Consider the following 12,402-nt stretch of genomic DNA (forward strand, 5'->3'; position numbering starts at 1 on the left):
AATACACTTCACACATCACTCAATAGCAAACAAACCAGTGCGGATCCTTGTTTTTTTTCAAATACCTCTTGCTTTCCATTCCTCTATATGTTTTGCTCGAATATTTCACACATCGACACACAGTCTTGGCCACCATGCTGTCAGTCACCAAGCCACCACTTGCTCCAACCCTCTTCTCCCCAACTGCTGCTTACAAGAATATAAATTAGACATTGGTAACGCCGGTTCCCTCGCTGAATTGCCCTAGAAAAGGAGTATAATCTGCCGGTCTGGCAGTGACCGCGATAGAGAAATAGTAAACAAAAGAGGCTTGCATGTCTCTTGTAGCAACAAAGACTGGGAGACGACACTGTGTGTATAGCCAGCGCACGCTATATTTGTCCCACGATACCGATAAGAATTGTCATGTACGCCCAAAATGGCATACTGTCCAAACAAAAAAGAAACTTGACGTAACAAGCTTTTGGCGTTTGGTACAGGCAACGGGGCCCAAAGCTCTTCCAGCGAGCTGCTCAATGTCAGTCATCAACAATGCCCTGCGGCAAGGTCGCCACGTCTTTAGGCACTCTCGACCAAGTTCATCCTGGGCCTTAGTTGCAGAGCAATGTCATCTTTGGTACCCATGATTTCTCGCGGTATCCTGCTGACGCGGTTGGCTCCACTGCGCACTGCAAATCGGCCAGCGGCCGAAATGCCAGAGCGGTTCGAGCGGATAGATCCGGCATCCGAGCCAGCACCAGCAGGGTCGCGGATACGACCAGGCGGTGCAAAGTCAAGGGCAGTAAAGGTACCAGACTTGCGCATCAGATGGGGACTGGGCAGCACTGGGAGCTCATCATAGGAACCGACGAGGGGCGTGTGGGGGCGCACAGAAGGGCTGTACGGCCTTGCGTTACCAAGAGGACTGTCTGGTCGCATGCCGTTTTGCCTCTCACGGAACGAAACTGGTGGTGCAAAGTCCGCAGCATCAAACACCATCGAGTTCTCGTTGAGCTTGGCAGGGGTTGGCAATGACGAGAGGGCTTGAGGTGGCGGCAGAGGCTTCTTCATCGGTGGAGGTAGACGACCGCTCATCGACGACATGCCACGAGGAGGTTGGTAGTGCGATGAAGCCATAGAGCCGTTGGAAATATGAGGACCACGTGGACCGGTAGCTGTGTTGCTTCGGAATCGAGGAGGTGCGCGAGGTGGAGGAGTCATGGCACGACGAGTGATCGGCTCAGCAAACGGCGCGTTGGGCTGGGCAACGATGAAGTTACCAGTGCGTGGGTCAAACACAGTACCATCCTGGTATTCAGAACCATAGTCCTCGACGTAGTCGGTGTATTGGTGTCCACCAGCGGGTTCGGGCTTGGAGTCGTCAAAGTATTCCTTGTAGAAAGATCGGATACGGTTGGCACGCTCTTCTGGGTTCTCCATGGGGTCTTCAGAAGGCATAGGACGCAGGCTCATTGACAGACGGTTATTGCTGTGACCAAAGTCATCGACTCCGAGGCCAAGGTTCTGTGGGCCAGTCGAGTATCGGGGCTTGGGCGCTGCAATCGTTGGCTGGTTGCTGTTGCGAGGAGAAGGCGGTGTGATCTCGAAACCATCGCCGTAGCTGGAAGTGCTGATGATGCTGTGGTGTGTGTTGGCAGTTTCTAGAACAACGGCTTGCGACTGGATACGGGGAAATGAGGGAATCTCGTTCGTGGTCTGGACAGGCGACTTGTTGACTTGCTTCTCGGTGACGGGAGGTTCAGGGATAGAGATGGTCGGGACGTTGGTAGGCTTGGAGGCGACGGGAACAGCATGGGCAGGGGCGGGAGCAGGAGCAGCAGCCGGGGCTTCAGGTTCATATCGCGGGTTCAACGGGCTCAGGGGAATTCCTGCCTCGGGAAACTTGCTATCTGGTGACCTGGTGCTATCAGGAGATAGCGACTCGCCGCGGACTGGGGCAGATGTCGACATTCTTTGCGCGTTCTGGAGGAGACCAGCCTGAAGGCCTTCCTTCTTTGTTCCTGAGCTGGACGCAGTGTACACGGAGTTGGTTTCGCCCTTGTATGGTCCATGGCTTTGACTGCGGAGGCTCTGGTCATCCCTCAAGAAGGCGACTGGGCCGTAGGGGTCATGGGGGTCGTGCTGCGAGCGCGAAAGCGAGTGGAACGATTCGCGAGAGCCGTGTAGACCAGGAGGCAGGATGTATGGGCTTCCAGTTTCAATTGACAGACCGCGGTCATGACCTCCAGAGATTTCCTTCTCAGAAATGCTCATTTCAGGGCCGCCCTTTTTACCCGCCTTGGGTGTGACGCCTTCCATACCCCAATCGTGCGACTTGTATTTGTCTCGCTGATCCTCCTCCCTAAGCTTTTGCTTGTTGCGACGATGTAAGAAGGCAAGTACAACAGCGATACCAACAACAGGAACACTAGGCATGGTTAGCGGAGTCGGCTGAATGATAGTGCATCACATACACAATAGCTAATGCGATAGCAAGCATAGGCACTTGGGTTGGCTTTGTGCAACCGGGCTCGCTGCTGCTTGTGCATTCGATGGTTTCGCGTGCGACAAGAACGGGGTTCGCTCTTTCAACGAGTTGGAGAGTTCGGGTAGCTGCGCTGGCGGGAGAGCCCAAATGGTGTGTGTTGTCGCGCACATGGTGGAGCATGTGTTGGTGATGTGAGTGCGGCATGGTTGCAAAACCCCTGTCTCATACAATATCGTAACCAGGAATGGTAATGATGTGCCCGAGCGGATGGCGATGCGTGACGGGTTCGCGGATGCGAGGTAGTTTTTGAGATTTAAGATGTATGTATTAACAACGTAAGGTCGTAAGTCAGTCGTGACTGCTGATCAACGGAGTGTACATGTAATGCGGGTGTGGGTGCGGGTAGGGAGCGAAAGCACGGCAGTAGGCGAAGGCGATACGACCAAACGATCTCGCGCCCAAAAAAGAAAAAAGAATGACTGGGGTAAGGTGCAACGGAGCAGCGAGCGTTGGTGTAGAGGGAGAGTACGAGGACTGAAAGAGTGACTGGCCCACGGAGAGGTGAGGTTGAAGGAGAGAAGGCGGATGGGCGCGAAGAGTAGATGAGGCGCCGCACAGGAGCTCGATGGTGGGCGGTGGCATACAGGGAGCCTCATTGGCCCATGTCCCAAGCCGTGCAGGGGACAGGACCTGTTAAGCCGAATAACGAGAGGGACAGCGCAGGGTTCTTGTTCTAGCGCGGGCCAAGCTGTTTGATGTTGCTAATTGCATGCTACACAACCGCTCTCGCGCGGCACGGCCACTGCGCGCGCTGCCTCTGTTGTGTTCGCCTCGTCGCAATCGATAGAAGCCGTCGTCGTACGGGTGGCAGGCGGCCTTCTCGCACCGCACACCCCTAAGCGCATCCAGGAGAAAACCGCCGCGACCGTTTGTTCTGGCTGGATGCTGATCGCTCCCTGTGGCGCCTCTACGCCCGATGCGGCCCTGCTAATGCAGGAACCCTTTTAGACGCCTACGTTGATTCGCCAGCATCCGAGAACAGCAGATTGGCGACTAGGACTGGCCTTGTCCGCTCCAGACCATACAGCACCACTCGACCCGTCCACAGCCCCCTGAACCCCAATTCTGGATCCGCCCTCGCTGTGAATAGCACTGTCATCGTTGCACCCATTAGCGGACGAAATGCTTATTACCTTCTCCCTCTCTCTGCCTTGGTCCGCTCTGCTGTTCCATTTTTTGCCTGCCTCTCCGCCACCACCGACACCACCACCACCACCACCCCCGCCTCCGTGAAAATATGTTCCACTCCTTTTCCCACGGCCCGGCAGAGCCCACGCCGGCCTAGGCTACGGCGCTCCACGCTCTCTTCATTTCCGCTCAAAAAGCGGCCGGGCGCACAGATACGTACTGCACAACATGTGGTGGAGTCGTCCGCTGCTTTCGGGCTACCCCCGATGCCGCTTATCAGTAGTCCGCCCATCAAGATTGTGCCTGCTATTCCACCCGCCTATGTAGTATATGGCAATGCCACCCCCTTCTGCCTGTTCACAATGACGCGTCCAAGCCCTACTGTCCAGAAGCTTTTGTACTATCAACGACTCATGGCGCCTTTTGCACTACTCGCCTGCGCCAGACGACTGTTGAGGCTGGTGAGCTGCCCAAGGAGCCGTTCATCTCGCTCACCGCCACCCATGATCGCCGTGCAGCATCCCTTCATATCTGTGAAATTACTTGTTCTTTGACAGCTCCCATACTTAGGCTCCTCCCGTTTGATCCGCTCATGGCTCCCAGCATAACAAGGCTTCCTTCATCATGGTTCGACTCTTCGCTTGTACAGAGCCTTTCCCATGGGCTGAGGTCATTGTTGATGCTGGGGGACCCTCGCCATTGTCCGAGTATTGGCACAAGCACCAGTACTTATTTACCGTGTCCATTTATGCCCCCTGAACCTTTCAATCTGATTTTTTTTTCTCCCTCACCACCATGCCACCAGTGCATCTCGGTGTTATACTGCCGTGTGTTTGGCTCTTTTTGATGGCTCATGGGCGTGATAATCCCAGGCATTGCGCGGGTTCCCGCGTCTACGTATCTGTACACCCAACGTTCAAGGTTTATACGGCCAACAGGACAGGGCTTTGTATCTTCATATGCATCGTGGGTCGAGGGGTAGTGCATCCAGGCCCTGGGGTGCCACGAGATGAAGCAAAGCCACCTCCTGAGTGTCCAAAGGCTTCGAGGTCAGGGCGTCGCCCTGGTTGTACATAGTAGGTGGAGACGCTCACCGGCTGCACTGTGCGAGTCGGCTTGGCAAACACCGAATCTTTACATATACAAGCCAATGCGGTGGAATATGAACTTTGATGGCACTAGCTCTTGTATCCATTGTGCGCATGTACTATGAAGATCGGTTTTATGCGTATGTGTTTGTAGCAGCCTCATTGGCATTGACCTACTTGTGAAGTTCTACTTGCATCGCCAACACAGAGCGCTCGACATTGCGAGGTCTCGGCTATAGATTTTGGTGCAAAGGTCTCGTCCCAGCCAAATACGTCGTTATGCCGGTGTTCATGTGGCATATTGTGGGGTGAATGTCCGGTCATCCGGTCATCCGGTACCGAGTGGCATTGGTCGCGTTGCGAAGTCAGAGATCTGGCATTGTGCATCGTCATGTTCCAAGGGGAGGGAGCAAAATCCATTTGGAATGATTGGTGCTGCTTCTTACTTATACTCGGTCGAGAACAGGACGTGTTCTAGGTGGAACCCCGCCAGCACCTTTCCATTGTGACGTTTACAGACTGACGTTCTGGGCCATGTCGACATTCAACGGTTCCGGTGACTTTGACCCAGGCCCTGCGACCAGCCTTGCTTTGCATTGGCCCGAATTATTTGCGTGGGCAGCGGCCACGATAGCACCGCACCGATGAATCTTTTTGGCCCTGACAGCGCTTCGGCAAGGTGTTCTCGCAGCGCTATTGCGTGCAGCGTAAGCGTGCCGAGTGCGCAGGCTAGGAGATGCGCTGCTGCCATGAATATGCAACGTGACCTAGATGAAGGTGTGGGCTCGTGTGGGCTCCGGTTGGCGTGCATGCTGCACTCTCGTGGAGAAGACGATGGTAGGGTGACGCGGGCGATCGTGGGCCAATCCCCGGATGCGCAGAGGGAAGGATGAGCCGAAAGAGGTGCCGATTGCTAATGACGCACCAACCAGCCTTCTACTATCACGAGGCAAATCATCGTCAGCCAGCGAAGACGTACATGCACACGACCTTGACCTGGTACCGATAATACCAAACCGCACCCCTTCCTTCTTTACTCGTCGCCTCATCCCTGGATCCCATCGCCGATTCTTTGCTCAAATATCGACGTTGAACCCCGTCAGCCTTTCATCCTCAACACGGCAATTCGCGATTCCTTTTGGTCCCTGCGTAGCTCCATAACAATCACCCCGCCTGCTGCCCGCAACACCGCTTCTTCGAGGGTCACGTTCCCCATATTCACTTTCAACTCAACATTGCGCACTTCAGCAACATGGCCGCCCACCAACATACTACCTCACCGCGTACTGTGACACCAAGCGCTGGAAGCAGGACAATACAGATCCGTCCTCAGCCCGTCCTGCGCCTGTCTGCTCCATCAGGCGTGCTCCGTCTGCGAGCAGAGCCCACCGAGCGACGACATATCCAGTGGGCAGAGGATGTGGTTGACAACGAAGGCATGGGCAAGAAGTCGTCCAAAGGTACTGCAAGCTGCGCCACGTCATTTTTGCTACTAGACCCGCTAACATCTGAACAAGTCTGTTGCATCTATCACAAACCTCGCGCTGTGGATGAGTCTTCCGACGACGACTCTTCAGATTCCTCTTCATCAGACTCGGACTCAGATTCCGAACCTGACAACAGTACCGCCAGGCCCGCCGGCAGGATTGGTGCCGCGCGGGGAAGGCGGCCGCACCAGCACGACCACGACGGATGCGCAGAAAATCGTGGATGTAATGAGGGCTCGGGCCAGCCACAAAAAACAAAGAGGCAGCGGAGGAAGCCCAGCCCGAATGCTTACGAAAAGATGCCGAAGCAGAAGAAGTAGACTGTTACAGCGCCTCAATTGATGCGCTCACGGTGCTGCACCTGGCTTCGGCGCATACGAACTGAACACGATTTTCATTGTTTCTGCGGGGTTTGTTTTCGCGCGGAGTTTTGGCATGTCCGATCGGTATAATCTGATTGAGACTGCGTTATTGCATAGCATGGGACATTGGACTTGGAAGTCTGTAAAACTTGGATGCTAGATTGTAGACGCATCACGGCGTTATGTAACAAGGCCTATACTTGCCAGTGAATTTCAAGCACTTTAGAATCTCATATGTAAGCTCGCAAACAATTTACAATAGCTTGTGTTTCAGGCCTCCACCATTTCTGCTTCTTCCTTTTTCCTACCTTGGCAGTGACGTCCTTTTTTGCCCTTTACGCATGTCAGGTCCTGTGACTTAGCTCGCTTCCAGCATACCAGCGGGAAAAGCAATCTTAATGGATGTTGGGCTCGACTGCATATGCACGTATTGGAACATTGCTCGACCACCCTCATATGCCGTGTTCCGCGAATCGGACATCAGTCTCATCTCGAGTCCGATCGTGCACTCATGCCTCACCACACCTCCTTTCACATCCTTCGCACCACATTCTTTAGCGCAGAGACGCCGTGCCAGCACATGTCTACATCCCGTACGCGGATTCACTCTTCTGCATTTGCTGTGTTGGCTTGCTCAATTACCGTGGGCGCGTGCTGAGTGGGAATGCGAACAAGTGTCTGCGGCAGAGGTGGTCCATCTTCCGATTTCTTTTCTACTTCCTCCTCATCCTTTGACTTTGGCAGTTTTGCTTTCACTGGTCAGACCAAGTATAGAATCACACATACGACATGATGACTTACTTGAGGCCATGTTGATAGCCCTCAATACGTTGTGCCAATTCGACAGTACTGCTGCAACCGCTGCGCCTCAATGTCAGCCTGACTTCTCCATGATGCTTTTCCCTCATCTGCATGTGCAAATCCGGCCAGGTTCAATTCGAACATACCTTCTGTGCCATCAGACAATGTCGAGAGCTTGTCAGCTAGCATCTGCATTTGATCCGCGAGTCCTCCACTAAGAGCTTGCAGGTCTTTTAGGTTCGCAAGTTCGGCTTTCTTTTCCGCAATACGTGCGAGTAAGACCGGCGATTGTTGTTGTGAGCCGCCCAAAGACTGATTACGCAGGTGCGAAGGAAGAGGACGCCCAAAATTCGACATTTTATCAGTGAATCGGGTTCAATTCTTTGTTCAGTAGTGTTTTATCGATATTGTTGTTGCGAAAAGTGTGCAGATGTTGTTACGATTTGGGGTTCCTGAAGTGTAGATATACGGGATTCTCTTCTTCGATTGCAAGTTATGGCAGAAATTCTATAAGAGTGTGTCTGGACTCTTTCACAAGTCTCACTGTCGTCGACGATGCGTTGCTTGTATGTAGAGGCGCCGTTGCCCCTCCAGTCATGTGACTGTGTTTTCGTCTTGCCCATTTCGGCTTAGTTTCTGTTGCTGTGGGCCCGCCGCTCGAGTTGTCAACAAACAGTATGACGAACCAGCAGCCGCGACTCACGACGTACAGCCTCCCACCCACGACGACGACGCGATTGTCTCCTAATAGTATAATTACCATCGAAATACCTATCTGCGCAAATGGCGCGACTCAACGAGCCGCCGATAGCAAATCAGCCATCGGCGGAAACCATCGAAGCCGTGAAACGACGCTTCCTCAGACAGAACCGCGAACTGGCAAAGACAAACTCGACTCAATCCATACGCATCCGCAGCCTCGAAAATGATTGCTCGCGACTCCTCGCTGAAAACTTGGCACTGCGCGAGCAGGTGCTTAGCCTTCATAATACCGTCGAGTCGCGTCCAGCTTTCGACCACATCGATGCTGTCAAGCTGCAGCTTGAATCGAAGCTACAGGAACTTGGAGGCTTGGTAGCAAGCCTAACGCAGACCAAGAACGGACGCGAAAAAGATGCAGGCAGGCGGAAAAGCCAGCTGCTAGCAAAGAGGAGAAGCGGAGAGGAAAGACAGTGGAGGAGTGGGTTGGGACTACAAGAAGTTGAGAATGCAATGCTGCCTACAATCACGGAGGACAAATTTTATCCTCGAAAGACCATGGGGTATGTAGATGTTATGTATCTACACATTGAGTTTTACTAACGTGTGTAGTGCGGACGAGCTTCAGCAAGTGCTGGAAGACCCTGATAGCCAATCGCCAGATATTGGCCCACCCCCCATATCGCGGTTCGAGAACGAGGATCCCATCGGGTTTGATCCCAGCCCGGTTGCAGAAGAGCCGCAAGAAGAGACAGCCGAGGATGGCGAGCCGTCGCTTTCGGTCAATCTCGAGACGCGTAAGAAGCGACGAGAGAGTGGGCCGAAGCTCAGCATACGCCGTGTATCCGTATTTGAGTCTCCAGAAGAAACTGAAGAGGCACCTGCGAAGCCTCTACGTACGGGAGCTAAGCGCAAGTTCAGTGTTCAGGAAGATGAGGATACAAATCAAGCCAAGGGCGATGCCTTTAGGTTTTCTCGTCGGAACGCTGCAGAAATTGAGACATCCAATGAAGGACCGAGACTCCCCGCCTTGGATCGCCTTCCAGTCCTTTCAGCCAGTAAGCATAGTGCTATCCTTTTTATGAGCAAAGCTAACGTTGTAGAACCTGTCAACACCGACCCAGTCGTATCGCCAAAAAAACAACGCTCTTCGGCCCAAGAAAAACCTGGAAAGTTGGAGAAGCCAACCGCAAAAGCTCGTAGCCGTCCTCGACTGAACATTACCCGTAATAGCACGCCAGATCTCCCTTCTATACCCATATCAGAACCCGTCCCTACCGCTGATATCATTCTGGACTCCCTACCCCCTAAGACCCCAGCTGCAGATGCCATCATTTCTCCACCATCAACCGAACCCTCGACCCAAAGACCAGAAAATAAAGATACACCACCACCTGGTGATCTTTCTTCAGCCGATCAAACTGGGCAAGCTGGGCGACCAGGGAGACGAGCACGTCCCCAAGTTAGCTACAAAGAGCCCAGCCTCAATGTAAAGATGCGACGTCCAGATGCAAAGCTTGTTGATGCAGTGGTTGATCGGCGGACGAGTGTCGAATCTCACAACCCGCCTTCGACGGTTGTCAAACGTGAAGCCAACGGGGAGATTGCTTGGAAGCCCGTGTCTGCAGTATCCGTAAGAGCAGCCGAGGAAGAGGCTGAGGCGGGGAGTCCGCTAAGACAAAAACTGGACAGAAGAGACCAGGATTCGAAAGCATCAGCTGAGCCAGAAGAACAATCAGCGACCTTGAAAGCGATATCCGCACTAATCAACGAAACAAGCACCGCAAAAAGGAAGATGGCTTCTACAGCTTCAAGATCTGCCACAGAGTCAACTGCAGCAAAAACCGAAGATGCTCCTGTTTCAACAGACACGATTGCGGTAAAGGTAGAGTCACAGCAGAAGGACAGCCTGGCCGTTTTCGACTTTACGGACTCTCCACCTGCTGAAGCTGTAACTAGTCAGCGCACACGTGTCAACGAAGCCGCCAAAGCGGCCCGAAATGCGCGTCGCCATTCCGCTATGCCTGCACCAGGAGCTTCATCCGCATCTGAGGAGCGAAGAGCAGAGAGGGAAAAGACGGAAGGTGCACTCCCTTCGCTCCACAGGCGTACTGGGAGCGGGACTACAAAAAGTAGCAGCACTACAAGCCTGGCAAGGAGTTCGAGTACTAACGGTGTGGCCAGGAGTACATCGAGTGCTCGAACGATAGAAATCAAGGACAAAAAGCTCGCTGTTGCAGGTGGACTCCCTGACAGCGCTGGCGTTAGTGGCCCCAAGGCAAGGGGTGATGATGCCGGCGAATCAAAAGTGCGGGACAGGGAAAGGGAGACGAGCGCCTTACGGGCCGAGAGGGCCGCCAGCAGGAGGAAGAGTATGATGCTTTAATGACCAAAAGAAGTCAGCATGTAAATGCAGGTATCAATGTGTTATTTGGGTAACAGAATGGCGTTGGTACGGTCTGATCTTAGACTTGGATGACGGCGTTTTTTTTTCCTTGCGCATATGATACCTAGACCCCCCTCCTGTATGTCGGGATGTTGGTCGCTCGTTCTTGCAGTGTGTATATCATCATTTTTTTGGTTCTCTTCAAAAGCTACGAAAGTCTCTCTGCTTAGGGATATTTGTCATGAACTACATTGCGTCATGGGGTATCTCTGTTTTATCATGATGAAAAAATGTCCAGATTATTCCTTTTTTTATTTTACTTGGCTTTGGATTGCCCGGCAGCCTTATTGTTCAGCTCCTCCAGCGCATCCATATCAATGATCCGTAACTCTGTTCTCGCCCACAATACCACGAAGCAAATGAGGCCGGGCAAGAAACCTCCGCCCACCATGAACCCCTGGCTCCAGTCTCGTTCCATCCAGACCTCAGACAGAGCGAGGATTCCACACACCGCCCGATTAACCGTCATGATATTCGCCGCAATCGCATCCGCCGTGCTCTCAGAAATATACGGCACAGGCCTCCTCACGCTCTTTTCCGCCGTCTTCTCCCAGCTAGGCGTCTTGTCGTAAATCCCGATCCTGGATTTACTCTTTCCCGCTGCATTCTTCGTTTTGCGCGCATCGTCGATTGGCGTCCCCTTTGTGGGTGGCAGCGGTAGGAAGTACAGTGTGTATGCTGAGGCGAGGAAACTTGCTATCGCGGCGAGACTGGGGAGGAATGTGGAGAGGGAAAACAAGCGGGGGATGTAGAGCAGGATGGGGAGGAGAGGTAGGACGAGCAGGAAGAGCGTGTATTTGTGTGTTGTGGATGTATCGTGTGCGCTTAGGGTTTGGAGGAGGGTTGCGCGGTCTGTTTGTTCGGTTTGCAGTTAGTATACATTGGTGTTTGGGTGGGATGGGGGAAGTAAGTGCCTTGTCCGTCCATTCCTGCTTCTACGGCATCTTCGTCGTCGGATTCGGAGGGGTACTTGAATGTTTTGCGGAGACGTTGCGTCGCGGCGGTTTCGGCGCCTCGGAGCTTTTCCATGTTTTTATTGCGACATGTACGTTGTTATGTAGCTAGTTTTGGGGTGAAAGAAGAGAAGAAGCAAGTGGCGCTTTAAATACGCGACAGGGAGGAATGCGATTGTGGAGTGCGCGAAGCGGAATGTGGAAATGTGGCAGTTATGCGCAAGGCACCAGGTGTTTGGTTGTTTGGCCTCAGACGAAGCGAATGACGTTCGTGTGGGGGTGGGAACTGTGGGCTCTAGACCCTACAATTAGCACCAGGCGGCTATTGAGAATCGCAGTAAGATTAACGGTGCCTTTTTTTTCTCTTTGCGGGGTTCAGAAGGTTATTTTATGGGATTGTTGATCTTGCGTTCCCGATCGAATTGTGTGATAGGTTGTTGGCTAGTAGGGTCCTTTCGTCCGAAGCTAGCTCTTACAGACGCAATGCTCCGACTACCATGATACCCCACCATAGCCGCGCGCATCTTTAGTGCAAGGCATGGTACTCATTGTTGTCGAGCTGAGATGAAAAACACTGATTTGTAGCATCCATCTCATGTATTCACTTTTCAAATTTCGGTCGCCTCTACTGCATCCTTTTCTGATCCACTGCCGCGCAGGATGAGAATGAATTTGAGTTCAATTACAACGTAACACAGATTTCCTTCCTACTCTTAAGCAGGCTACAAAATGTTTGAATCCGACACATTTCGTAGTGCCCAGAGACGCTGAGAAAAGCAGAAGAGTAACGTATCAATTCGATGGCTTCTTATAATCGTCACACACGGACCATTCCCATTCTTGTTTTGGTCCGACCATATACCACAAACTGAATTACTCCTTCCAGCGAACACCGACCCACGTCACTCAAC

At 52.9% G+C, this 12,402-nt stretch overlaps 5 protein-coding genes across 5 annotated transcripts; 2 read left to right on the plus strand and 3 right to left on the minus strand.

Annotated features, from left to right (window-relative positions):
* Positions 1–402: 402 nt before the first annotated feature.
* On the minus strand, positions 403–2,751 carry COCSADRAFT_249579 (uncharacterized protein). Its single transcript, XM_007706177.1, has 2 exons — positions 2,454–2,751; positions 403–2,407 (listed from the first exon to the last, which is right to left on the minus strand). Exons 1-2 carry the CDS (start codon positions 2,669–2,671, stop codon positions 559–561), a joined length of 2,067 nt encoding a protein of 688 aa, XP_007704367.1. The 5' UTR covers positions 2,672–2,751; the 3' UTR covers positions 403–558.
* A 3,143-nt stretch (positions 2,752–5,894) lies between these two features.
* Positions 5,895–6,770, plus strand: COCSADRAFT_249599 (uncharacterized protein). The gene is made up of 2 exons (XM_007706178.1): positions 5,895–6,203; positions 6,261–6,770. Exons 1-2 carry the CDS (start codon positions 5,996–5,998, stop codon positions 6,548–6,550), a joined length of 498 nt encoding a protein of 165 aa, XP_007704368.1. The 5' UTR covers positions 5,895–5,995; the 3' UTR covers positions 6,551–6,770.
* Positions 6,771–7,195: 425 nt separating this feature from the next.
* Positions 7,196–7,750, minus strand: COCSADRAFT_164307 (uncharacterized protein; the record flags this gene model as incomplete). Its single annotated transcript, XM_007706179.1, has 3 exons — positions 7,196–7,341; positions 7,394–7,453; positions 7,540–7,750. The coding sequence occupies 3 exons, from the start codon at positions 7,748–7,750 to the stop codon at positions 7,196–7,198; spliced, it is 417 nt and encodes a 138-aa protein (XP_007704369.1).
* Positions 7,751–8,176: 426 nt separating this feature from the next.
* On the plus strand, positions 8,177–10,478 carry COCSADRAFT_99794 (uncharacterized protein; the record flags this gene model as incomplete). The annotated part of the gene is made up of 3 exons (XM_007706180.1): positions 8,177–8,655; positions 8,705–9,150; positions 9,196–10,478. 3 exons carry the CDS (start codon positions 8,177–8,179, stop codon positions 10,476–10,478), a joined length of 2,208 nt encoding a protein of 735 aa, XP_007704370.1.
* A 316-nt stretch (positions 10,479–10,794) lies between these two features.
* Positions 10,795–11,567, minus strand: COCSADRAFT_175267 (uncharacterized protein; the record flags this gene model as incomplete). Its single annotated transcript, XM_007706181.1, has 2 exons — positions 10,795–11,390; positions 11,453–11,567. 2 exons carry the CDS (start codon positions 11,565–11,567, stop codon positions 10,795–10,797), a joined length of 711 nt encoding a protein of 236 aa, XP_007704371.1.
* Positions 11,568–12,402: the final 835 nt, after the last annotated feature.

This window comes from Bipolaris sorokiniana, assembly GCF_000338995.1.
Source record: "Bipolaris sorokiniana ND90Pr unplaced genomic scaffold COCSAscaffold_15, whole genome shotgun sequence".
Lineage (NCBI taxonomy): Eukaryota > Fungi > Ascomycota > Dothideomycetes > Pleosporales > Pleosporaceae > Bipolaris > Bipolaris sorokiniana.

Excerpts from the sequence above, each read along its gene's own strand:
- COCSADRAFT_249579 (XM_007706177.1), bottom strand. The coding sequence starts at position 2,671 with ATGCCGCACTCACATCACCAACACATGCTCCACCATGTGCGCGACAAC. Across the intron at positions 2,408-2,453 it reads GCTATCGCATTAGCTATTGT|TGTTCCTGTTGTTGGTATCG; the intron begins GTATGTGATGCA and ends AACCATGCCTAG.
- COCSADRAFT_249599 (XM_007706178.1), top strand. The coding sequence starts at position 5,996 with ATGGCCGCCCACCAACATACTACCTCACCGCGTACTGTGACACCAAGC. Across the intron at positions 6,204-6,260 it reads GGGCAAGAAGTCGTCCAAAG|TCTGTTGCATCTATCACAAA; the intron begins GTACTGCAAGCT and ends CATCTGAACAAG.